Source organism: Cupressus sempervirens, chromosome 6 (assembly GCF_028749045.1).
Source record: "Cupressus sempervirens isolate cs-2001-9-10 chromosome 6, ASM2874904v1, whole genome shotgun sequence".
Taxonomy (NCBI): Eukaryota; Viridiplantae; Streptophyta; class Pinopsida; order Cupressales; family Cupressaceae; genus Cupressus; species Cupressus sempervirens.
Window position 1 is genome coordinate 201195686 of NC_143123.1, and position 25261 is coordinate 201220946.

Sequence of the window (25261 nt, forward strand, 5' to 3'; positions counted from 1 at the left end):
ACAACAGTACTCCATTTATTATTCGCATATGCCAAGAGATTACATATAGAGCATAAGATGATTTACAATGATCCCAGATGGGGTATAAATACTTCCCGCCGAACCTTCTCGAAGGGGTCCGTCAGCTACATAACAATACTAATCTACCCGTCGCCTACAAAATCTTTACCGACAACATGAACCCATTGGCTACACAGTTTCTACTGATGACATCATCCCCCCCAAAATAAAAGTCGTCTCTTGGTGACTTCAAAACTAACAAAAACAGGAGACCACAAAATACAATAGAGAAAGAATATACACTAGAGAGGAGGCTAGGATCCTGAAGAATGCTATTGCTGGCACAATTCATAGACTTGCTCCATCCGGATGCTCAAATCCTTCTGAATCTGTATGTTGACCTCTGTGACCTCCTTTAGGAGAAGCGCTACATCTATAGCCTAGCTCTTTGCTAACTGTAATTCCTGCTCATCCGCTTCGTTATCCCGTAATAGCATTGCACGCTCAGCTGCCCACACTGCTTGCTAGCTGGCCAAATCTGCATTTACCTTTTCTCTAGCATCCTTTGCTGCCAGAGACCTCTCCGCTATGACCTTGTTTGCTGCCTTGTCCGCCTCCGCACACCTACGAGCATAGTAGACTTCTTTGTACAATCCTCTACTATCTTGTGCGCTAGCTTCTCCATGGAAGTGTTGCATGGACCCAACTCCGGCTTGGTGGCCCAATCTGCCAACATCTCCGGTGTCTCAATTGCTGGCCATCCTCTCTCCTCAAAACATGAACGGAACCGCTGCGAACAAATCCCCCTGATATAAGCCCGAACCAAATGCCACTCTCTCCGTTGAGTCATATCCTATAGTGCCACATTGTGTCCCTTCTACAGCGTAGCCCACATAGCCCTGAGGTAATCTCTGCATTTGTCCTCCTCTGACCCATAATCCTCCTTTGGCACATCATCCATGGTCCACTCCCCATCACTATTTGTCTCTGCTACTGCCGCTGTAACCATGTCCACATCTGGTGCTACCTCTTCCTTCCTGGCCACACCCTTGGACTGTGGAACTGCCACCTCCTGTGGCCCTGATACGACTGCTGGTCTTGAAGGGACTCCTCCATGACTTGGGGACTGAATGGACAGTCCGACCTCTACAAGAATGAGTCAGAACTACTGCCTCCAAAATTCGCTCACTCTATCGATCACCTCCATTCTCTTGGGCTGCTCTGACTGTGCCTCCGTCAACAAAGAAGATGAAATAGTGACCACAGCATCTGAATCAATCACATCCAAATGAACCTGGGGTTTAGGCTCTGGCGTTGGCAACTCTATCAACTCTGGCTCTGCTAGTGCAACAGGGTCTGGCGTACGATCTTGGGAAGGTACGCCCTTGGGTGACATATCTACCGTGGCCATCGAAAAAGCAATCTCTATGGTGTCCACCTGTGCAATATCTATCAGCAGTGGGACACCGCCGCTGCTAGTGGGGCATCTGCTACTATCTGTGGGACCACATCTGCTACTACCGGTGGGGTCATCATAACCGGTGCATGACGTTGACCAAAAGGGGAATGTGTGAAGTGGAGGTGGACAAGTGCGCCGAAGTTGGCAAGTGCGGTGGACTGAAAAATGTGGACACACTAACTGTTGGTACACTACCAACTTCCGCAGAAGTACTCTCTTCCTCGTACTCAACCCCACTGCTCTCTGAAGTGTCCTCTCGTTCGCTGTCGGTGTCCCCATGAGCCTCCAATCCTTGGAATACCTTCTTCTGCCTCGTTGTTGTTCTACCCATGTCCAAATGTCTCCAATAGAATATTGGAGGCTCTCCTTGCGCCAACTTTCCCCACGGCGGAGCCTCAAAATCATCCATTGGTATCTGATTAACTGCTGCCTCTAGAAACAAGCCAATGGCATGGTGCGGCATGAAGAATGTGTGGTGCTGGAGTGTTATGAACTCCTCCATCCTGTCAACAAGAACTGTAGCCCAATCATACACTGTGCCGTTCATGATGCCATTCATGAATACAATCTGTGGCAACGCTATATCCGAACCCCGAGTTGCCCCTGTTAACTTGCTATTGATGACATCCATAATGCACCTCTAGTGGCCCTCCCGAATAAGATCTCACCGAAGCCCTCTACATTTAGACCCTTTACCATTGACTCCATCTCCTCGGGTGTAAGATCGCGGCCCAATAATCATATCTAATATTCTTTCCGTTCCTGAAACAACTTGTGGTTCTTGATTTCCACCTTCCGACCTCCAGGGCTAGGCATGCCGAAAACCCTAGTGAAATCCTTAGGTTTAAAAGAAACCATCATCCGATGCTTTTTGTACAAAAGTGTGCTGGTTCTACTGTGTCGATTATATGCTTCTATCATAGTTTGCAAAACTGATTCAAACATTCGGATGGAAAAAACTGGAAGCTGGATGGCCCAATGCACCTGTGCTTGTATCAAAATCTGTTTAATCACCTCTGTGTCCGAAGTTTCATGCCACCATTTCCGGCATTCGCTGCCATTGAGTCCCTCAAACTGAACAGTAAGGTGTGTGAGTTAGGGCCCTTACTTTTTGCTTCTTGCTGGCAGATGTTGATGGCCTTGCAACTTGAATTCCAGAAGCGAAGACTCTGGCATTCTTCTCCATGTTAGCCTTGAGCTGGTTCTTCCACTGCTTCCGCTTCCCTGCTGATTCCATATAATGACCGTTTCTTTCCTACCTTTATAATGTAGGGTTCTTGCCGCTTTATTTCCTTTCCGGTGCCTCTTTCCTTTCCCGCCGGTTCTCTTTTAACGCTGAAGTCACAAACACCTCCGTGGAAACATATAACGATTCAACTTACCCAAAACTGTTAAGCCACTGGTTGTTTCTTGAGCACTTGTGGAAACAATAACATCCGCAGAGAAGTGGAGTCCACAAGGATGCAAGTGATAACCCGCACAAAGGAGTTAGGCCGTAGGAGGATCGAACGATATTTGTGGACGAGGTTTGAAATGCGCTTTGGTGGCACCCAAGACTTTTGCAATCGAGACTTGCTACTGCCGGGCCTAGGTCATTGGATAGTGGCTGATTTAGAGGACACCGTCAGCGATTACATTTCATTTGTGGAAAGGGCCGAATTGTTGGCTTTTCTGCTCAATCAGGCTTACTCTGTGCTTTTTGATCCCAACGCTCGCTATGCAAACAACCAGGTTCGGGCAGAGAGGATGGAGGTGGAAGGGTATACAGGACATCCTCTGTATTCAAAGAGAAAGAGAACCGTAGAGGAGAGCTGGAAAGAAGAAGCCGCGAGAAGAGAAGATGGAGCCACAGACTAAGAACGAAACCACAATCACAGAATTAACCTGCGGGACAATGGCATATATCATACGTAAAGGAAATAGTTTGTAGCCGTGAACAAGCTGTGGAATAACAAGGCACCCTGCAGGGGTATAAGGTAATTCCACGGGAGAAGAAAACAAGGCGTGGGGTAACAAAGATAACCCATGGGAGAATAAGGCTTGCTGCAGGAGAACAAGACCATACGCAGAGAGAGTTAATCGTGGAAGTGTAAAAGACTTGTCACCACGGAAAGACAAAAAACATTTGCGGGAAGAGTAAAACACATCCGTAGGGAGAGAAATACACATCCAGGGGGAGAACAGACACTCGCGGCCCCACCCGCGAAACCTGTTGTCCGCGGGGTAGATGTCCGCGGACAACTTGCCTGCGGAGCAGCAGTCTGCGGATTTGTCCGCGAGCACTCCTTTTTGTTTTGCTCTTTTTTTCTTTTTTTTCTCAAATTTTTTTTTTTTTAACAAAAAATACAACTCAATTTTTCCTCCAGACTTCGCCATTCTGCAACAACAAGGGAGTTGTTCGGACTTGGCCATTTTGTGACGACGACGGAATCTTCTTGGCATAGTACATCTTCAGCTTCAACCCATTGACTGCCTAAGGCACTTCTTGTCTCTCCAAGGTCCGCAATTTTATTGCTCCATTGTCACCTACCTCCCGGATGTAGTATGGCCCTACCCATCTGACTTTGAACTTTCCTAGTTTGATTTCATTTCATCCATCATACTTCAACATCAACTGCCCTAGTTAGAACCTGTTGAGTTTCAGATGCTTATTGTGCCACACCTTCCGTTTGTTTTGTGTCACCTCTATGGCCCATTATGCTAGTAGCCACTTCTCCTTGAGCTTATTCAGATTATGCAGCCTCTCCCTCAGGCTTTCCATGTCGCTTAACTTGTTTTCTAGCGTGATCTTTAGGCTTGGTATCATGAACTTTGCTGGTACCATTGCTTCCTACCCGAACATCCGCTGGAACGGTGTATGCCCTATTGTCACCTTGTATGCCATGCGTTATGCCCAAAGGGCAGAGGGCAATTTTTCCTCCCAGTCTTCACCTTCAACCGCACCAGACTTGTAGATAATTGACACTAGGATCTTGTTTGTAACCTCGGCCTGTCTGTTCGCTCTTAGATAGTACGGGCTTGAGAATGAATGACAAATCTTGAATTCAATGGTAAGCAATCGGATAACATGGTTAACAAGGTGTCCACCCCTATCACTTGTTAACTGCAATGGAATCCCATACCTGGTAAGAATTTGCTCATAAATGAATATGGTTGTGCTTACAACCGAGTTGTCCGGTGGTGCGCGTGCCTCCACTCACTTGGTTAGGTACTCTGTTGCGACAACAATGTATCGGCACCTTCTAGTCTTGCTCACCTTTAGAGGTCCAATGAAATCCAATCCCCATCGTTTGAAGAGTTCCTACGCATGTGAGGGGTTAAGCGGCATAAAGTCTCTCTTTAGCAGCTTCCCGGCCCGTTGGCAAGTGTCACAACTGACGACCCATTCCTGCGTGTCGTCGTACACCGTTGGCCACCACAATCCTACTAGTAGTATCTTCCTTACTGTGGTGTCGGGTCCCATATGTCCACCTGCTGGTCCCTCATGTGCTTCCTTCAATACTTTCAGTACTTCCTGCTCCAACACACACCGTCTGAGGATGTGATCCGGCCCCATTTTATACAACAGGTCATTAATCAACTGAAATGTACAGCTCCTTAATACCAATTTCCGTCTTTCACTCTCTGACATCTCCCTCGGTGGTTGTCCCGTGGACAGGTACTCCTCAATATTGGTATACCATTTTGGTAGTACTGCAATTTGGAATAGTTGCGCATCAGGGAAATCATCATTCATGCCTCCATCCACTGGTTCACCTGTTTTAATTTGCGATAGATGGTCTACACTGACATGCTTCTTCTCGACCCGTATAATGATTTTGAAGGTGAATTCTTGTAGCAAAAGTAGCCACCGACTGATTCTTCCTTGGATGACCGGTTTATTTACCAGGTACAATAAAGCTTGATGGTCCACATAGAATACAAACGGTGTCGCCAGCAAGTAGTGTCAGAACTTCTGTACTGCGTAAACCATGCCTAATGCTTCGCCTCCTGTTGTGTTGTAGTTCCGTTCTGCTTTTGATAACAGTCAGCTAGCAAAGTATATCAGGTGATCCAACCCATGGCTACTTGTCTGTGCCAAGGTTGCTCCGATCGCATAGTTGGATGCGTTGACATGAACATGGAATTCCTTATGCCAATCCGAGTATGCCAAGATGGGTGCCGTAGCCAATCGTACCTTCAGTGCTTCAAATGCCTTATCATGTTCCTTCTCCCATTTGAACGATTCTCCTTTGCATGTTAACCTGTCCAGCGGGTATGATACTTTGGCAAAAATTTTAATGAACCTTCTGTAATAACCTGTGTCCTAGGGAAGATTTTACCTCCGTTACATTGGTGGACGGCTGCATTTCCAATATGACTTTGACTTTGTCTGGATCTGTCTTCAATCCCTCCTTACAGACTATGTGGTTGAGCAGTCTTCCCTGCGGAACCATGAATCTACATTTCTTCGGATTTAGGGCTAGTCGCGCCTGTCGACATCTCTCCATACATTCGCCCAACGCTACCAAATGTTTGTCCTTGGTGCTGAATACAAACCAATCATCCAGGAATGCCTTGAAGTTTCCCATGGACATTTTGTCAAAGATGTGCAATATGATCTGCTGGAATGTAGCCGGCGCGTTGCACAGGCCGAATAGCATCCGATTGTATGCGTACACCCCATCTTTTGCGACAAATGTCGTTTTCAGTTTGTCTTCTTCTGCTATGGAAATCTGATTGTATCCGGAGAACCCATCCATAAAGGAATAAATTTCATGTCCTGCGACCTCCAATATACTGTTTGTAAATGAGATCGGAAAGGGATCCTTGATTGTGACTGCATTAGGGCATCTGAAGTCGACGCATATCTAGATCTGAGTGGTGTCCTTCAATGAGATTACTATGGGTGACACCCATTCACTTGTCTGTACCTTGAAAATAATACCGACTTCCAGCATCCGGTTGATCTCTTCTGTAACTCATGCCGCATAGTTCTCATTCATCCTGTAGGGTCGCTTCTGTACAGGGACTGCTCCAACCAGCGGGATGCAGTGCACACACAATTCTAGTAGTACTCCTTTCAGATCCTTGTATGTCCATGCGAATACATCTTTGTATTCCAAAAATATCTTGAATGCCGCTGCTTTCAGTACTGGGTCCCAGTTATCTCCCACCAATATATTCCTTGGTTCGGCCTCATCTCCCAAATTCATGGTTTGCAATGTGGCTTCGTTGTATTTGATGGGCTCCCCCTCATTGAATGCATGGGCGGGTGTTTCATCCAACGACGCATCCCCCTCTTTCATTTCTCTGAATTCTCTTGAAAATTCATCTCCATTGTGGCCTTCCTCTATTGTCAGTACGTTGCAGCTCGGGAACAATTCATAGTCCTCTATTTGCCAGTGGTAAAGACCATTGACAGAATCCAAATCATCGTCTATTAATCCTCCTTCCAATCGCAGGACTCCCTCCTAATCTGGTTCCATACGCTGCCTTCCTTCATCTTCTTCTTTAGAATCTAATGACAGCTTCTTCCCCCACCATCTGGGTGTGCAAATCAATGACGAATTTTTGCCCTTTGCTTTCAAGTGATAAAGTGTTTTTCTTCTAGTCATGCTTAACTCTAGCTTGAATAAGCCATCCGTGGCCTAGAATGGCATCGTATCTTTTTCTCTTCGGCAAGATCACGACAAAGTTAAGCAGGAACAACTGTGTGCCAATTGTCACCGGTTGTGCCATCAGGATGCCGAGAGGTTTAATGCCGTGTTGGTCCGCTGTCAACAGCTGGAATGTAGGTGGCCACAACATCAGCTATCCCAACCTCTTCCAGGTATCCTCGGGTAAGAGATTCACGCCGGACCCTCCGTCGACGATTGTGTTTGTCAACACATTTCCAAGAATCCCCATCTCGACGACCGCTGGATGCCATCCAGATGTGAGAGCTAGCAGCATTGGGTCTTCTCCACCTATGGCAATTTCCTTCCCTCTTCCTAGTTCTCCTAGTAACTTAGTAGTTGGCGCGATATTTGTGAGTGCCAATCAAAGCTGAGGCATTGTGATCAACAGGTCATTGATTTTGACGGATACCTCCATTTGTAGTATCTGCCGTACAATGTTCTGTTCTGCACAGTTCCTTGTTGAGGTACCTGTAGTGTGCACTCTCCGCCTGTGTCACTTTCTCAATTTCCTTTTGTACTTCCTCCAGCCTCTTCTTTTCTTCCGCCAGGTCAGGGTATAGTTTTGCTTGTTTCCATGTGATTGCTAGCACCTCCTCTTCGTCCGTCCCGACGATGATCAAATTCACCCCAGAATTTGGGCACTTGGCATCGTCATGATTGCTCGGTCCGCACCATCTGCATAATAATTTTGGTGTGTTTGTCGTTGTACAATCCCGAGCAAAGTGGCCCTATAAATTACATGCTCGACATTGAACAATCAGCCGTCCGTTCGCATCGTACTGAATTCGACTTCAGCTGCCATTGTTATTGTTATTGTTCGCATTTTTGTTGTTCTGCCCATGTCTTATTTTTGTACCCTCCAGACGTGGTGCCCTCCGTACTTGTGTTTGCGCTCCCTCCGGATGCGGAAGCCTCTTGTGTCAGGAACACTTGTTGAGGTCCTCTGGTTTTCATGTTGAAGGGGCATTCTTTTATGGAATGTCCCATGATTTGGCAAATCTCGCAAAACTGGTTCTTTGGATAGGATCCCTTTGTGTGATCTTTTGTCTTACATTTCGTGCACCATAGCTTGCTTCCCTTTGTTTCTTTATGCATGTTCTTGAATTCCTTCATCATTCGGATCCTGTCCTTCTGGAGAGCTCGGACCTTCTTGCTGCTGTTTTCATCATCGCTACTCTCTTCTTCCGAAGACGCATCATCATCTAACTCGGAGGAGCTACTCTTCTTCTTCTTCTTTGTTTTTTGCTCACTTTCCAGGTTCATTGCCTAATTGTATGCTTCAATGCAGGACGACGGCGGCACAATCTTCATCTTCTTTTGCAACTTCGGGCATAGACCCTCAACGAACCATCTTTTTTGTAGCCCATCTGCTGGCTTATTTTCCATTTTATTTATTAAGTCTTTTAATTTCCTAGCATATACTCGGACAGTTTCATTCTTCCCCTACTTTGTATTGTATATCTCCACCACGATCTCATTGTTGTCGCGCAACAGTTGGAATTCTGTGATAAACTCCTTAATGTTGTCCCAATTGGTTAATTTTTGGGGATCTGTATCAGCAAACCAATCAATTGCGACACCCCGTACGGTTGCCAGAAATTGCCAGACCCATTCATTTGTATCTATTATGCCATTTGCCCTCCAAATCGTTTCGCATGTTTTACAGTGTTGGATCGGATCAGCCATACCATCGCCATCAAACTTCGGCAGCTTTTCCTTTGGTCTCGCCATTACTATTGGATTTTGTGCATGGGTGTTCTTCAGTCCTACAACATTGGCGTTGTTCACTCCCACGCTGGCGCTTTGTACTCCCACACCAGCAATTTGCACTCCCACACCGGCGATCTGCACTCCCACACCAACGCTTTGCACTCCCACATCGGCGTACTTTCCAACAGTTGTCTTATCTCCAACAACTGTGCTTTTTGGTGAAGAAAGGTCTTCCCGTTCCAGAAGTGTATCGTGGACTAAGAGTTCACTCCACGCTCGTGCTCTCTCAGCACGCTGAGCCGTGCGAGTTAATTCTCTTCCGTCTGGATTCTCTTTCCTAGGTGAATACAAGTTCAAAAATTCCTCCCTTGCTTCTTCCACCAATTCCACCCGCTCTCGAGTCTCCTCCAACAATTCCTCAGTGCTTCAATGTCTGTCGGCAATCTTCTGAAATCTCTGTTTGCGTTCGGCCTGCTGCGCCAAAATTAAATTTCTTTGAGCTGTGCGGATTTCATCTTTCTCCTTCAACTTATTCTTATTTTTGTTTAACTAATTCGGCATTAGTCGTCATTCCAGCCTTTGTTCCAAGTCCATCGGGCAACGGTGCCAAATGTTTACCGCATAGATTAATTGATTAATGCACATAGATAATAAACAAGAACAGCGACAGCAGTACTTCATTTATTATTCGCATATGCCATGAGATTACATATAGAGCATAAGATGATTTAAAATGATCCCAAACGAGGTATAAATACTTCCTGCCGAACCTTCTCGAAGGGGTCCGTCGGCTACATAACAATTCTAATCTACCGGTAGGCTACAAAATCTTTACTGACAACATGAACCTGTCGGCTACACAGTTCCTACTGACGACTAGGATGGACATAAAAGTATAAGAATTCATAGAAATCAATGCATTTCTATTCTACTAAGCAGAAAAATGTGTTTTTAAAATCCAGGGGAAGATTGCAAAAGATTTATTGGGAAGAGAGATTTAATTGTTGATGTTCCCAAGGTAGAATGCAAACCAATGAAATATAAGGAAAGTTCATGTGATGATAAGGATGAATATAGATTGTAGATCTTGACCAAATGCAAACTGCAGAAGTTTCTAAAACCCTAATTAGGTCACACATCGAAGAGACCAAAGATTTTTGTATAAGGACGGATCTATAACAATAAAAGAGTTTTTGTGGGGCAATTATGTTGATGGAATGAAAAGGTGAAGAATCTACAGTAGAGCAGAGTAACTGAGCAGTAAGAAAGGAAGGAATTGGTTGCATCAATCACTAGAGGTGATATATTGGTACTAAGCATAAAGGAGATCTAAGTTGGCAAAGTTAGTTGCATTTCAATCAAGTCACTACTATTACTTTCTTACCTTTGTAGCAGCAAAATCCTTTAACAAGGTAGACTTAACAGTCTGTATTGAAAATCTCCTAATCAAGTGCACATTTTATGAATGTTGTAAAATCCTTGAGAAAGGTGGATTTTGACAAATCCTATTGTATTACTCCTAATAGAGTAAGTCACAAGAAGTGACACTTTTGTATGCCCTAACAGACAACTTTTTTGTTGCAATAGTGAAGGATTTGCGGGTGTCGTCCCCAACACAATTATCCCTCTAACCAAGCGTTTCTATGTGACCAAATTAGTGTGTCAATGTGTTACATGTGTTAATGGTTTATGTTATGTCTATAGTTTTAGATGTTGAATTTACTTTATGTTATTCATGAAATGTTACTATGAACATGCATGCTAACCGAGTGCAACAATCATAAGGGCTAATTTGATTTCAAAGGATATAAAGTTTTTAGAGATTTGATTCCCCCTCCGCCCCCTCCCCCCCCCCCCCCCCGCTTAGCATCTCACCTTTCCCTAAATTCTAACAATTGGTAGTAGAGATTGTTCTCTTGTTAAGGAGTTTTACCGATCAATAGTAAAGATCCAAAACATGGAAAGGTATAGGCTTGATCAGACAATTGAGAATCAGAAGTTGGAACTAAGGCTTGTCCTAGGTCAGATCGGTGAAATGAGAGAAGAACTAAATTAGTCATTGAATAGAAGGAAGGAATGAACACATCAAATGAATGACACAACATATCAGGAAGAAATGATTGAGGAACTATTTGATGGTAATATGTCTGATGAATCTGAAGCTGCTATATCATATTGATGGAGAAGAACCAAACGCTATCTGTGCAGATGAAATCATTGAAGAGAGAATTTGAAGCACAATCAACAAGGATGTGTGAAATCTTGGAACAAAAGAGGCAAGCAGAGGATGAGAAAAGAATGGTTGAAGATGATAAAAGGTAGATAAGTGCAAGACTGGATGCAAAGGATGCTGAAATTATGAGGTTGACTCTGAACCACTATGACTTGGTCAATCAACTACTTGGTGCTAACAATGAGGTTGGTAGGAAGATGGAAGAAATTGTTGAATTGAGATCTGAGAATGAAAAATTAAGGAATGAACTGAATTTTGAGAAGGATACAAATGATAGGCTGAAAATATCAGAAGAAAGCATGCGGAAATTGGATGAGCAGTTGAGAGGACAGAGAAGACTGAGGGACACCACTGGATTGGGCTTTTCTGAGCACTCTGCAACCGAGCAAGGAGAGTCATCAAAGCAAGTTGAATGGAGGAATGTGTATGCAAATCTAAATCCAAAGAAGCCTACATGCTATCACTGTGGGAAACCTGGATGCATAGCTAATGTTGCAGGAGCAAGGTCAGTAAGGCTACTGTCACTCCTAAACTTGATGGTTATAGTTATAATTGCAATAATTATGGTCATCAAGCTTATTGGTGTAGATCCAAGTTTAATCAGTCTCCTAAGTAATATGAGTTTAATGGTTATTGTTACACATGCAATAAGTACGGACACAAGTCACAAGATTGTCGCCTCTTATCTTTAATATCTCTGGCTAGATTGTTATCACTAATCGATGCCACAGATCCTTTGCTTATTGATATTGGCATATCTGTTTATAATTGCTAATTAATATTAGGCTTAATAAATTACTGTTGATGACCAATTATTACGGTGATGATTCTTTATTCAATTTGTTAGTTCATCCTTAATATCGATTATCGTTCAGATCATTGTCTTTTGATATTAATAAGGTTTTCTATATTGATAATAATCAGTGATGTACTTGTTTAATATCTGATCCGGTGAAGATGTTTGATTCCTCTTATCCAATAATATCTGATAGCTAAAGTCTTACATCTTCCCATTAGCAGTGTGGGAATGATATCGAGAGTCTTTCTTTCACCCATACTATTGACGTTGTTCATAAAACTCTAATATGTTATATGGTTTCCATACAAGGTTTCTTTTCCACACTGAGCAATCTTCACCAGTGCTAGTTTCTAGTCACTGCATATCGTTATCCCTGTCACTACTCACAGTCAGGCTAATTGTTTGAAGTGGAATCATTTCCCTTAGTGACCATTGCCAGTCAGATACAATCACGGAAGATGAATGACATATATTAATCGTGCCATGGCTTAGACTTAATGCATCATTACTCATTGTTTTCAATCTCCAAGTCAGGATGAGTGGACAGATACTATTCATTGAAGTATGTAATTATATCAGTTTTATAATATCATATACTATATTATATATATTATTTGCAATTCTATTCTATTTAATTATGTTGTGGTGCATTATAAATGTATTGTATTATTATGTTATATTGTTTAAAGTTTATTAACAAGATTCTTTGTTAATTTCTTCTCAAAGAATGGTTATCTCATTTTAGCATCTTTGTCGATGCTATTTTAGATTGGAAGCTTGAGAAAGAAAATAAATTTTGAACATACACGAAACCCTTACTAGATTCATCTTGAGCACTCATATTTAGAAGAACAAATTCGAGGAAAAAAATGTTAATCTATAACAACCAAAGGACGAAAAACCTACCAGTTCATAAGGGGTGAAGGATGAAACTTGTATTGATTGAAGGAGTGACTCTATTTCATTATAGCAATTTATTGAATATTGGAAATCACAGATAATTAAATTATAACTTTGTGCATTACTGTTCATAATAGAATGTTCAGACTATTTCATATAGAAATTAAGATCTTTAAAAAATAGCAATTATCTGGAAATTAGCTGCCGACCTGTACAGAAAAATTGACTATAAAATCAAACAGCAACAATTTTGAACCTTCAAATATCCTTGAACAACCTCCTTTCAAGGGTATGACCCCACCACAAATAGTATGGTAGCTTAAAAATTGGTACAACTGCCTATTAGTTGCTGTGCCCTCCTCTTTATGTTTTCATCGGCTTTACAATGGCTACAATAAGACGGAAATGAGGCTTTAAGCCTTCTTTAATGAATTAAAGGAATGTATGGTACCCAAGAGGGTTCGCTGGCTCATCTCAATAGTTAATATATAATATAAAATATTGCACACTACACACACTTCACTTGCTTGGAGGTTTCTATTCTTCACTTCTCACCACAACACTAACTTCTGGTGGATATCTTAACTGGGACACACAACACTAGGAATAGTTCATCATTCACACACACCCACGATTTTTTTAAATTTGCTTACATATCTTAATAAATTTATACTTGTTATTCTCAACTTGGTAATTGTTTACAAAAATCTCTAGTCAAGAACAATTGTAAAACCTGAATGATTCCATCTGCGAATTGGCTAGGGTAGATGTCTTACCTCTAGAAGTAGTTGCCTTGGGGTTTTCTCTCACTGAGAGCTTCAAATTTCACAAAGAAAATAGAATCAAGCATAAGAAAATGAATTTCCAGTTCAATTTTTACGATTTTATGCAGAAAATGAATTTCTAGTTCAGCCGTCCCTGACCTGGGGCCTTGGGGATACCTAGGGTACTTTGACTTTGACTTCTAGAACAAATCTGACTTTGACTCTCAAAGTAACACAAATTTGGCATATGAGCTTTGCTAATTCTATTTTAAGATTCTATTATGTATAAGTCCATGGTTTATCCATGTTTTCATATGACTATTTTAAATTTCTCTAGATATTTTAATTTTCCCAATTGTTATATAGTCCTCCCCTAGTCATCCCCAAAATTGGTGAAAAATTTTGCCGTCCTAGAAACTCATCCACCCATCCCCTACCGTACCTATCCCAGAAACTTGGGGTAACGCTAGAAAATTCTTAAGATACTTTGTTAACTTCTTGCTTCAAAATATATCATTAAAACACTTCTATAAAGTGACTGTATAATATTTTCCTTGTAAATCACTTAAGACACTCTTTTAAATTATTTAAAATATTTAATTGGATAACATTGTTAAGTGATTAAATTATTCCCCAAAAATCCAAAATTGGCAAAGGGAAATGAATAGGCTAAAAGGGACACTTTTTGGCTATTCAATGAAAGGGAATATTAAAAGAAGAATATTTGGATAAGAGTTAATAAATATTTGCATTAATAATGTAAGCAAGTATATTACATATCAAAGCTGGTTTTGTTAGAGCTTGTTAAAGTATTTACGTTTGAACATTTTTAGTAGGGTTTAAGGAATACTACTATTTATATATGTTGGGGATATTACAAGTAGACTTTTTTTGCTGGGTTTTGCTTAGAAGGGTTTATCTTAGAGTACATAATTATGTTTTAGTTTGTGTTTTCCATTTCATCATTTCTATTGATTTAAAATTTTATTGGCATTATTTGTATTGCATAGGTTTTATTTTGTAATATTCTTTGCCAATTCTGACCTCAAAATGCTGATTAGAGGCTCAAGGACTATCGTCAAACTCTTTGCATGCAATCTCTTTACTTGTTTCAATGTTTCAGTCTGATAAAGATTGCTTGAAATGATGTCAAATGTGATTTAAATGCTTTCAAATGGTTACTAAGATGTCTAGGCAAAGAACCATGATGCAAATGCCATTTTCTTGGTCTTTTGAATGCATATAGATGACCCACACAATGTAAATATGCACCTATAGAAGCTAGGGATTAATATAAAAAGTTGGCATGCAAACTAAATATGAGAGAGAGAACTCTTGACATTCAAACTCCTCGTGACTACAATCATATTAGAATGCAATAAGATTGCTTACAAACTGAAATGACAAGCAAAGGCCAAGACTCTTAGCTTACAACGATGCATCCAACCTAAGTACCAAACTAATAAAGCATAATGCAAGAATTTTACTGAATTGATGATGAATATGCATCTATCTCACCTTTGGCTGGTATTGTATATTGGCCACATTAGTGTCAGAGCTTGTTGGAACCGGGTTGAGAAGTTTTAAACCTTGGGCACAGGAAACAATAACCTTGTGTGTTAAAATATCATAATATTGTTGAAAAGGTCGTTTTTTGAAGCCAAAGGGAATTAATAAATATTATTATTCAAATATGTGCCTAACCACTAGAATTTAAGTTAGAGCCGATTAGGGTTCTTTGTTTCTTCTACTTATGAACCCCTCTTTATTTCTTCTCACAAAATAGGCCCATTATAGAATGCATTTCAAAATGAGGCAAGGGACGATGCAGATGAACACATTGCATGTTGTATTTTTGCCAATGGTCTTCTTTTCAAACTAGAGACACCAGTAAAATTAATCATGGATTCATGGGTTGAATACGAGTGTCCATTATTTTTAAATTTTTATGGATGGAAAGATTGTAAGGCCAACCTTTAATAAATGTTACTGTAGTGTATGGGGGCAATATTCTCCAAGGCAGCTGATTGTTAGGGGCAAATAAGTGAGGAACAAATCAATTTGAAAATCCTTATTGAATTTATGGATATGGTGGGCTTTGAAAATGTTTTCCAAGTTTTAATAGACAATGCAAAAAATTGCAGGGTAGTAGATTCTTTGTTTAAGGAAAGGTATGATCACATTATTTGACAACATGCACCATGCACTCGCTTAACTTGGTAACACAAAAGATTAACACTCAAATAGAGTGGGAGAAAATATACACCAAGGAGGAGGAACTTTAGATGTTTGTGACAAACCATCATAAATCAGGATTCAGAATGCATCTTCAAGACTTTCTCCAATTTCAAATTATTGAAGATAAATTTACGAAATTTAAATGTTTATTTTATATTTAATTTAGTTGACATTTACCAATATAAACTTGAAATCGAAATTTGTTATTGATTTGAATTGCATTGGGTTGTCAAGACTTGTTTCACAACACAATGAATCATTTTTTAGACAACTTGTTAAGATGCAAGAGTTGTTTACAGCCATGGTCATTAACAATCAAGGGAGTGTGTGGAGGCTTTTAAATTCGTAGACTGCCCAAAAAGCCAAATCATTGATCTTTGATGATGATTGATGGACTTGTGTGGACTACTTAGATTTTTATTGAACCCATCATGAGTGTGATCACATTTGCTGATACAGATTAGTCTTTGGGAGGAATGCACTCCATGATAGAAAAATAAAATCTATAAGAGTAGAAGAGTAGATTGACCCCAAAGAAGCATATTTCCTAAAGGTGGAAAGACCAATTTTTTGTTTTTGGAACAAGATGATCACACCTTTGCATCTCCTTGCATATACATTGTCTCTTAGTTAAAAATAGCACAAAATTACTTTCTTTGTCTAGGAGATGGTATCATATAGATAGGATAAGATAAATTTATTAATGTCCAACAAATCACCACAGAATGGGTGAAAGGGACTGTTAGGATTACAACCAGGACCAGTCCATTGCCAAGGCACTAGACGATGCCCAAGGAAACAAGAAGAAGAAACAAGAAACAAACAACCAGAACCAACCAAATCAGCAAGAGGAGTGAGAACCAAGAGACCATGCTGCTACTAAGAGGCCAAAGCCGCCTGAAGAACCTACAAACCGAGGGGTATAGAGACAAATCTAGTTGTTGACCCTGAAGAAACATATTTCCTAAAGGTGGAGAAAAGTAATTCATGGTTTTTGGAACAAGATGATCACACCCTTGCATTTCCTTGCATGTGCATTATCTCTCAGATATTACACAAAAATTCTTTCTTTGCCTAGGAGATGGTATCATATAGAAACAAAACTAGTTTTTGAAGAGTAGAACAAAGCATTTTGAAGAATTTTCTTAGACCTGAAATTTTTGACATGATTTGGTAGCTTCATAATGAGATGGAATCATAGTATATGTGCTCTTCAAGACAAGTAAATGATGGATACTTATACATGGTGGTACATCAATGGGTAAGGTTCTTCCTCTAACCTCTTGCAGTGAAAATTCTATCATAAGTAAGCATATTAATTTTTAAGATTTAACATTCTTACGATTCTATCAAAATTTTAAGTTGTATTGAATCTACGATCCCAATCAGTTGTGAGTTCTTGATTGAGAAGAATTGAATTTCATACTCTTTTATCCACTCAGTTAAGTGCAATTGGTTGGTTGGTTGAAAAACAGTAGAAGATTTTATGTCCATCCCAACGAGTGGGCCAACTTGGATGTATTTTTTTTTAGACATTGGCAAAGTTAGTATAGATGACAGTGATGCTCCTGCACATGATGTTCTTGTAGCTAGTGGGAGTGGCATTCTCATATAGCAACTTGATTCAAAGTTCAAATGCCAGTTTTCACAGCATGAGTTTGACTTCAACTATCATTTACAGATTATATGTTCAAAGCACTTATTTATAAGCTCTTAAGAGACATTTTTAAGGAATTGAAAGAATGATAAAACATTCCCAGCAATTAATGCTTTTAAAGAAACCATATCCCTATTGAAGAAAAACAGAAATAAAACAACTGAGACATTTTAATCTTTTCAAGGATCTTGAGGAAACCTTAGCTTTGATAATATTTCAATCTTTTGTGCTTAAAATTACTCTTTGGCTACCATTTGATGTCTTGAATCTTTTGTGATGGCAACTTGAAGCAATTTCTGACTTGAAATTGTTGAATCTCCTTGGAAATCTTCAAATATGGCACTCAAAATTCTGAATATACCTAAACAAACAAGCTTGCTTCCCCTAGAAGCAACAGATTTGAATTGCCTTGAACCAAAATGATGGCTGACATTCATGTATAAGCACTTGAGTACTTTAAAGCAAGCATTTATTTTATTTTCAACCCATTTTTTTAAAATTCAATTGAATGAAGGAAATAATATTTCTTCAATGGAGTTAACACTTAGAATATGCTCTTTGGATAAAATATACGTGGCAATGTTTTTATGAATGTGTGTGTATGTTTATTTTTGAACCTTATTGAGCCGGGTTGGAGTTTCATAAGGTATTTTTCACTTAAACTTTTCTGAGCCAAATTCTTTTATGACACTGCCACCTCGCAGTGATGCCAAGACTTTGGTCATTTACATCAATTAATTTGTAAGACCTTTGCAAATATCTTAACTTTGGATAGAACTTTTAGATGGTGAAACTACTTCCGCTTTATTGCTTCATTCATGATCAATTCCTTGACATGCTTCACTAAGGACATTGCTGATTTTTTGAGAAGAACTTTAAGAGTGCACTGCCACTTTGTGTGCCCAAAACTTGTTTCTTACCCATTTGCATAGGCATGGATTTTAGATGCCATTGCAAGTTTTAATTAATGGGTTAGAACTTATGAATGGCTTAATCACCTTGGCTGTGATTTCATAATTCTTCTGTGCTCTCATTGGCATATAATCATGTCTTTTTTTGCCCTCTTTTTATCACCATGGTACATTTCTTGAACTTTTATCTCATCTTATTGACATTCCCATGCTGAACTGATACCGAGATTGATTGATTTTCAGCCTTTCCCTCCTGGGTGTGCTTTCATGACTAAATTGAAATTCCACTTTCTCTACATGCTCTGCCACCTGATTTGTTCTCCCTTTTTTGTCTTCAAATTCTTCTTAGGCACGGATCCATGTTATCTTTGCTAGTTTTGTTGATTTCTTTCAAAGACAGAATTCACATGTCATATTTCCAATGCTCTTATTCACCTAGATCGTAATCCTATTTTCTGTTTTCACATACTAATTATCATTTCTTCTTTGGTCCGTCCCCTAACATCATCTCTGTTTATTCCTTATTAGGATTGAGACAATAATCATTGCCCTGCAAAACTGTTAGTAAACAGGAATGACAGGACAAATTTGTATATGATTAAAGTTGCTTTAATAGATCTAAATCAACCTTTACTGTAGTGTTGTGCCTCATCACTAATGGAAGACTGCAGGGACTTTTAATGTCAATGGTATTGCATTACTTAAGTACAGTGGTGCTGCAGGAGGACCCTGCAGCATGACGTTTGTTGCAAAGCTGGGTTGAAATGGTGGTCAGGAGTTCAATTCTTGTCTTCACTGGGGAGATAGTGCACATGAGACTAATGTCACTACCAAGTGTTGGAGGGACAGCCACACTTTGAGAAAAGGATGGAAATGCGTCACCAAATGATTCCAAAGACCCACATCAGTGCAGCAGTTGCTGACAAAGCAGACCATAGGTGAGGGCAAATGGAAGTAAGAACCCATTGGCAGATGGATGCAGAGCATTTATGTGGACAATGGTGGGAGACCAATGGCACAATAGAGAATAATAGACTACAGACTGTGAGAAAGGACAGGTGGTCAGGGATATATACGGAGATGGGGGCAGATGATTAGAGAAATAAGGGTGGAGTGACGGGAGAATGATGCAAGACAAGTGTGCTTCCATGGAGTACACGAGAGGCATAAGGGTGACTAATTAGGAGTGATAAGGGGTGGAGTAATAATCTGGGATTTCTGCAGCAGAGGGAAAAGCAGATATGGATAGATAAGGGTTGCATGAGCATGGAGAGTCAAGGAGTAAGGCCAGCAAGAAAGAGATAAAGGCTACGTAGAGATAAGGAGGGGAGAGATAAGGAGAGAAGTGATAAAGCTGTACTATCAGCAAGAGAAAAAACAAGGAGGTGTTAATGCCTCAGCAACAGCGAGAAAAATCACGACAGGGATGGGGTCCCCAAATGTGACCCAACAGTTTCATAGCTTGAGTCAAAATCATTCACCGATCAAAATTGTAGTAATGCCATGGTTGTCAGTAGTCTAAACATTAAAAATCTCAATCCAAACAAAATTTAAAAATGTTTCAGAGGGGGATAAAGAGGTGGTTACCTAATGAAATATCCAATGAAGAAATGTGCCCTGAATTATGGAATATATTGGTTTTCAATTGTCATTTTGTAATTGTATTCTTTCAGCCTTTTGTTGTTTATTCATGTTGATTAAAAAAAACCTTCGATGATAACAATGAAAATTTTGTGAATTTGTGTGTTGAAGCATGTAAATTCCCAATTCAGCTCATAACATTATATAATATGGTTATTTAATCAATATGTTGAATGCCTTGCCATATAATTAAATTTGAAAATTCCTCTATTTTAATTTTTTTTGCTATTATTTTGCTGTCATCTGCCATCCCCCCAGAAGTGGCCTTCTGTCCCGTCATCCCAAAGCATGCCCTCACATTTCTTGCTGTCTGTGTCCCAGAAACATCGTGGAGCATTACTTAATTTCTCTAAATTCTATTTTGGTGCATTTACTTGAAGGTTTTACACAAATTTATGTGCTCTTTTAATATTCAAAAACTTTCAGTGTTGAGTCTCAGCCAAATTTCTCTGCCGAGTTTTTGTGGAGTCTGAGTTTCTGAAATGGGATCTTAATGCCCCGTATTGTTGTAGGAAACACATGCTATCATCTCATGTTAGACATTTTTTAAATAGGCCTGAATTGTTGCAGCTTACATAGACCTATTCTAACACATGGAACATAGCTCAAATTAGATTTATTCTAACACATGGAAAATCGCTCATGAATTCTCTAATTTCAGTTTTGTGCATATTTTTGAAGATTGTCTTACACATTAACGCGTGATATTCAAAAAGTTTAGCAGTGTTGACTCAATAAAATTTTGGGTCTGCCAAGTTTTTGCCAAATTTGAGTTTCTGAACTGGGATCTTAATGCCCCGTATTCTTGTAGTGAACACAAGCAACCATCTTGTGTTCAGACATTTTTTAAGCAGGCCTAGATTGTTACAACTTACATAGACCTATTCTAACCTATATATTTTCTTGCATACAATTATACTCATTCATATAACTTATATATATTCTAACTTAATTTTCTTGCATTCAATTATACTCATTCATATTTTCTTTCCGTACTGCTCAGTATAATATAGGTCAAAATATATTCGTTGCAAGGAAAATTGAGTGTATTAACTGATTCTTTTTATATTAATATCAACATTATAAATCCTTATCTTATTCTATCTATATGCTATTGTCTGGTGTGATGCAGGTTTTGGTTCCCTAGGATTGATGACATCAGTGCTGGTAATTCCTACTAACTGTTATTTTGAGTGTGTTAAGTCTTGTAGCCTTGGTATTATTATTTTATCTTTTCAAAATAGTCTTCCCTGGATTCTTTTGTTGATTATATATTTACTTCTATATGATCGTTATTGTTCATGCATCTGTTATTGGGAACAACCAGTTATCCTCAGATGGAAAGACTGTTGAAGCTGAAGCTGCACACGGAACTGTCACAAGACATTTTCGAGTTCATCAGAGTGGAGGGGAAACGAGTACTAACAGTATTGCATCAATATTTGCTTGGACACGTGGCCTTGAACATAGGTATAAATGAATATACCAAATCTAACTATTTTGTACACATGCGTTGATATCTTGAAATGGTGAGCGAAAGTGTCATCTTCTTACAGACTATTTGTTGATCATTTTCTACGACAACTCTCTTGTTGAATGTAGAGATGAAATACTCATAGGATCCAGTGTTTTGGCATTTTATATATATATATATATATATAAATCTTGATTTGCTCTGCTTCATTATGCAGAATTCCTAAGCTTAGAATGATTTGCTTGTAGAATGATCCCTAGGTATCTCTAATTAATATGTGGAGTTAAATACGAATTCCCTTTTTAAGCTACAAAATCTATGCCATGGTAAAGGTGGATTTTTTGTGTGTTGAGAAGCAGTTCTTGTAAAAAAAATTTAAATACAGCAGAGCTTTTTACTGACTCTAAACTACCATGAAGGGCAAATTTGGATGGTAATAAGGAGCTTTTGGATTTCGTGAGCAAACTAGAGGACTCATGTGTGGAAACTGTGGAGTCTGGGAAAATGACAAAGGACCTTGCCATTTTAATTCATGGGTCAACGTAAGTTAATTTTAGTTTTCTAAACCAGGAAGAAATAGTTTTATGTCACTGGACAATACTTTTTAAGCTCTTTAATATTATATCTCAGATAATTTATAATTCATATTATTTTTTTGCCTGCAGGGTTTCAAGAAATTTCTACTTGAATACAGAAGAATTTATTGATGCTGTTGCTGAATGTCTAAATTCAAAGTTCATATTATCTAGAGTGTAAGTCAACTTTCATTACTGGAAGTAGTGTAATGGGTTCTTGAACAGCCATGTCATTTATGTGGCCTTTTTTGACAGCTACTTTTTGTAATAAAAACAAGGGGCTGGTTCAAGTAGTTCCTTCTCTTATGAGATCATTTTTTTCCATAAGCATATTTAATAATCCTTTTCCATAAGGATTTTGCATCTAATCAAGAGAGATGCCAAATTTTTTTGAAGAATGTGAGGCCCATATTTCTGAAACTCAACAATAATAGTTCTGTATTAGCCAGGACTCCGGGGTCTGTAGGATCTGCATTCTTAATCTCTTTCTAATTTAGTTTGTAATTGTTGTTTTTCTTTGCCATGTTTTCCAATCTAAGTTGATAGAAATGGCTTATTTTATGCTTTATTGAATTTTAGAATGGAAGATGTAGGCCTACATTTTGGGGATGTTAAAGGAACATTGGTATGTGTACAATTTAGTGCTTGAAAGATTAGTCATTAAGATGTATGAGAAATTACAATCAAAATGTGCAATGTAGATATTGAAATATAATGTAACACTTAAAATCCATTGACATCATGTCTAATTAGCTTAGAAGGTACTTATGTGATCCTTAATTATAATTTTCCACCGCATAAATTAAGATTCATTTATATGCCTAACATACTTTAATTTAGTAGGCTCTTGAAATGTTTGTTCCTGACATAGGTTGTTTAGTATATGCTCCCATGCATTCTACTTTCTTTGACTTTGCACATTCTTCCTTGGGTTTCATTGCCCGTTCAAGCAATGCTTAGGTGGCTCTTCGTATGACGGGTGGCATTGGGTAGGGTGTGATTGCTTGCCCTAACCTGGATACTCTTTTTATCGCTTCTATCGCTAGGGTTTCTAGTGGTTGTGGTGTGGCGGTGGATTTGGGTGGCCTCTAATGTGGTAACAAGTATGTGTTGAAGCGACGATTTCTAAAAAGAGGGTTTATTCATGTTTCATGTGCTATTTCAATACAGTTAAATGGAAAGGTGGTGGAGTAAATAGACCATCATGCATGTTTTCTTTGCTCATGGAGTGATTTGTCAATTCATGGGCTTTTGGCCTAGCTTCCTCGAGTTGCATGCTTGGATCTTTGTTTTTTGAGAACCTCCTTTCTGGTACCATTCATAATTACACTATGGCCAAAGGCTTCTCTATTGCAAAATTTGAGAATGCTAAGGATATAAAGAAAATTCCGTGTGATATTTTTTAAGTTGGAAAGATAGATTTCTATTAGTGGTAAAACTATGGGACTTTGATTTCAACCCTTCTTCATAAATGTTTGATGAGATTCCAATTTGGTTTCGACTTACTTATCTCTCACTTCATCTATGAGTCAATTCTTTTTTAGAGGAATTGGGAGATGCTCTTGGGCAGTTTTTTATGGTGGGTAAGGAATTGTTTGACATTTTTCATTCCATCTCTACTCGTATTTTGGTCGATTTAGATGTTTCAAAAGGGTTGTCTGTTGAGATCTTAATCCAATCTTCTATGTGTTATTGGGTTCAAACTTTGGACTATGAAGGGATTATCCTCGGGTGTAGATGTTTTTAAACTAGTCATGTGGCTGAATATTATGGGTTAGAGAAAAAGTTATTGTTGGCTTCATGGTGGATGTGTTTCAAATCAACATTACCTGGGAGAAAATTTTGAAAAACAAAGGAATTCTCTCAAATGGTAGTACATGATAATGTGATTTCATCTCATGTTAATCTGGTTACTAGTGGAGTGGTTGCCAAGGTCTATATGCAGACTCATGTCCCTCATGTTGATTCCTTGAATGTTTGTGTGAATAAGCCTTTGACAACTTCTTCCTCTGATATTGCTAAGGCTATCGTAGCACCCTTTTTAATGTTTTGCCTATAGGGAGGAAATGTGATGTTGCTTTTGAGATGGTAGATGTTGCTAGTACATTTTGAATTTTTTTTATGAAAATTGGTCGAATTTTTGAGCAAATGCTTTGTTGTTGTTTTTGTCACTGAAAATTTGACGCTGCATTTGGTTGACAATGGCCTCCCTTATTAATAAGACCATTGGTCAAAATGTCAACCAAAGCATCGACCAAGATGTCAAACCCATGATGACATCCTAATCGATGCTTTGGTCAAAATTTTCACCAAAGATTGGTCGAAAGTTCGACCAATATTGGCCCTTGATTGACCAAGATGCCAAACCCACGACGTCAATTTCAACATATCTTTGGTGAAAATTTTGACCAAGATTGGTTGAAAGTTCCACCAATGTTGGTAAACATTGGTGGAACTTTTGACCAACATGTTTTGTTTTAAAAAAAATATTGGAAGATAAATATCCAAAGCAATCACAGACAACACCCTGGTCAGTGATTAGCTTGGATATTTATCTTCCGGTCTTTGGTGGGTATACCACCACCTTGAGATGAGATTTCACAAACCTATATTGATGGCACTATAAGTGGCTACAAATGGGTGAGGGTCTCATCTATTAGGGTGTCTCATTCCCTACATCTAGACCATGGAGAGGGAGAGAATATATGCTATTGCTTAATTAAATGAATCTAGCTACAAGAGAATTGCATTGCTTCAAGTAGTCATTGCTTGAGCAGATGTAACCTTAGACTTACAAGTAACCTTAGCACATCATCAAGTCATTCACTTTATTCTTTTGAAATAGTACATAGTAGACAGTTGCAGTAACAACTTAGCGAATAAAAAATCAAGGCAAAATTTAAGTATATCACATGTGCATTGGCCGATCCACCAACTGTTGGCAAAACTGGACTTTATACACAATCCTAGAGAGTGGGCTTAGTTACATCTTAAATTTTGCTAGGGAGACACGTCACACCTCCCTAACATTGAGGGTGATTTATTCCTTTATGAAACTAAAAGACCTCAATTAACTAACAAGTGTCTGAGTCATGTTTGAACTCTTAATTAGCAGACAAGAATACATGAACATGCAAGAACCACTACACGAGTTAATGAAACACAATATTATCATCCTACAAACTCTTCCATATCCTCTAGGTGTTAATTCCTTCCAAGACAGAGTCGGCAAAGTTTTCT

The 25261-nt window shown here is 39.2% G+C and overlaps 1 protein-coding gene across 1 annotated transcript in view; it reads left to right on the forward strand.

The window, feature by feature from the left end:
• The window catches only part of LOC149551928 (isocitrate dehydrogenase [NADP]-like), a 191743-nt gene extending 169204 nt beyond the window's left edge, over positions 1-22539 (forward strand). Inside the window, exons 12-15 of the mRNA XM_089787428.1 lie at positions 21105-21139; positions 21300-21442; positions 21866-21988; positions 22112-22539. Coding sequence (XP_089643554.1) covers positions 21105-21139; positions 21300-21442; positions 21866-21988; positions 22112-22202 — 392 coding nt within the window. The 3' untranslated portion in view covers positions 22203-22539. The remainder of the gene's footprint in view (positions 1-21104; positions 21140-21299; positions 21443-21865; positions 21989-22111) is intronic.
• The last annotated feature ends 2722 nt before the right edge of the window (positions 22540-25261 follow it).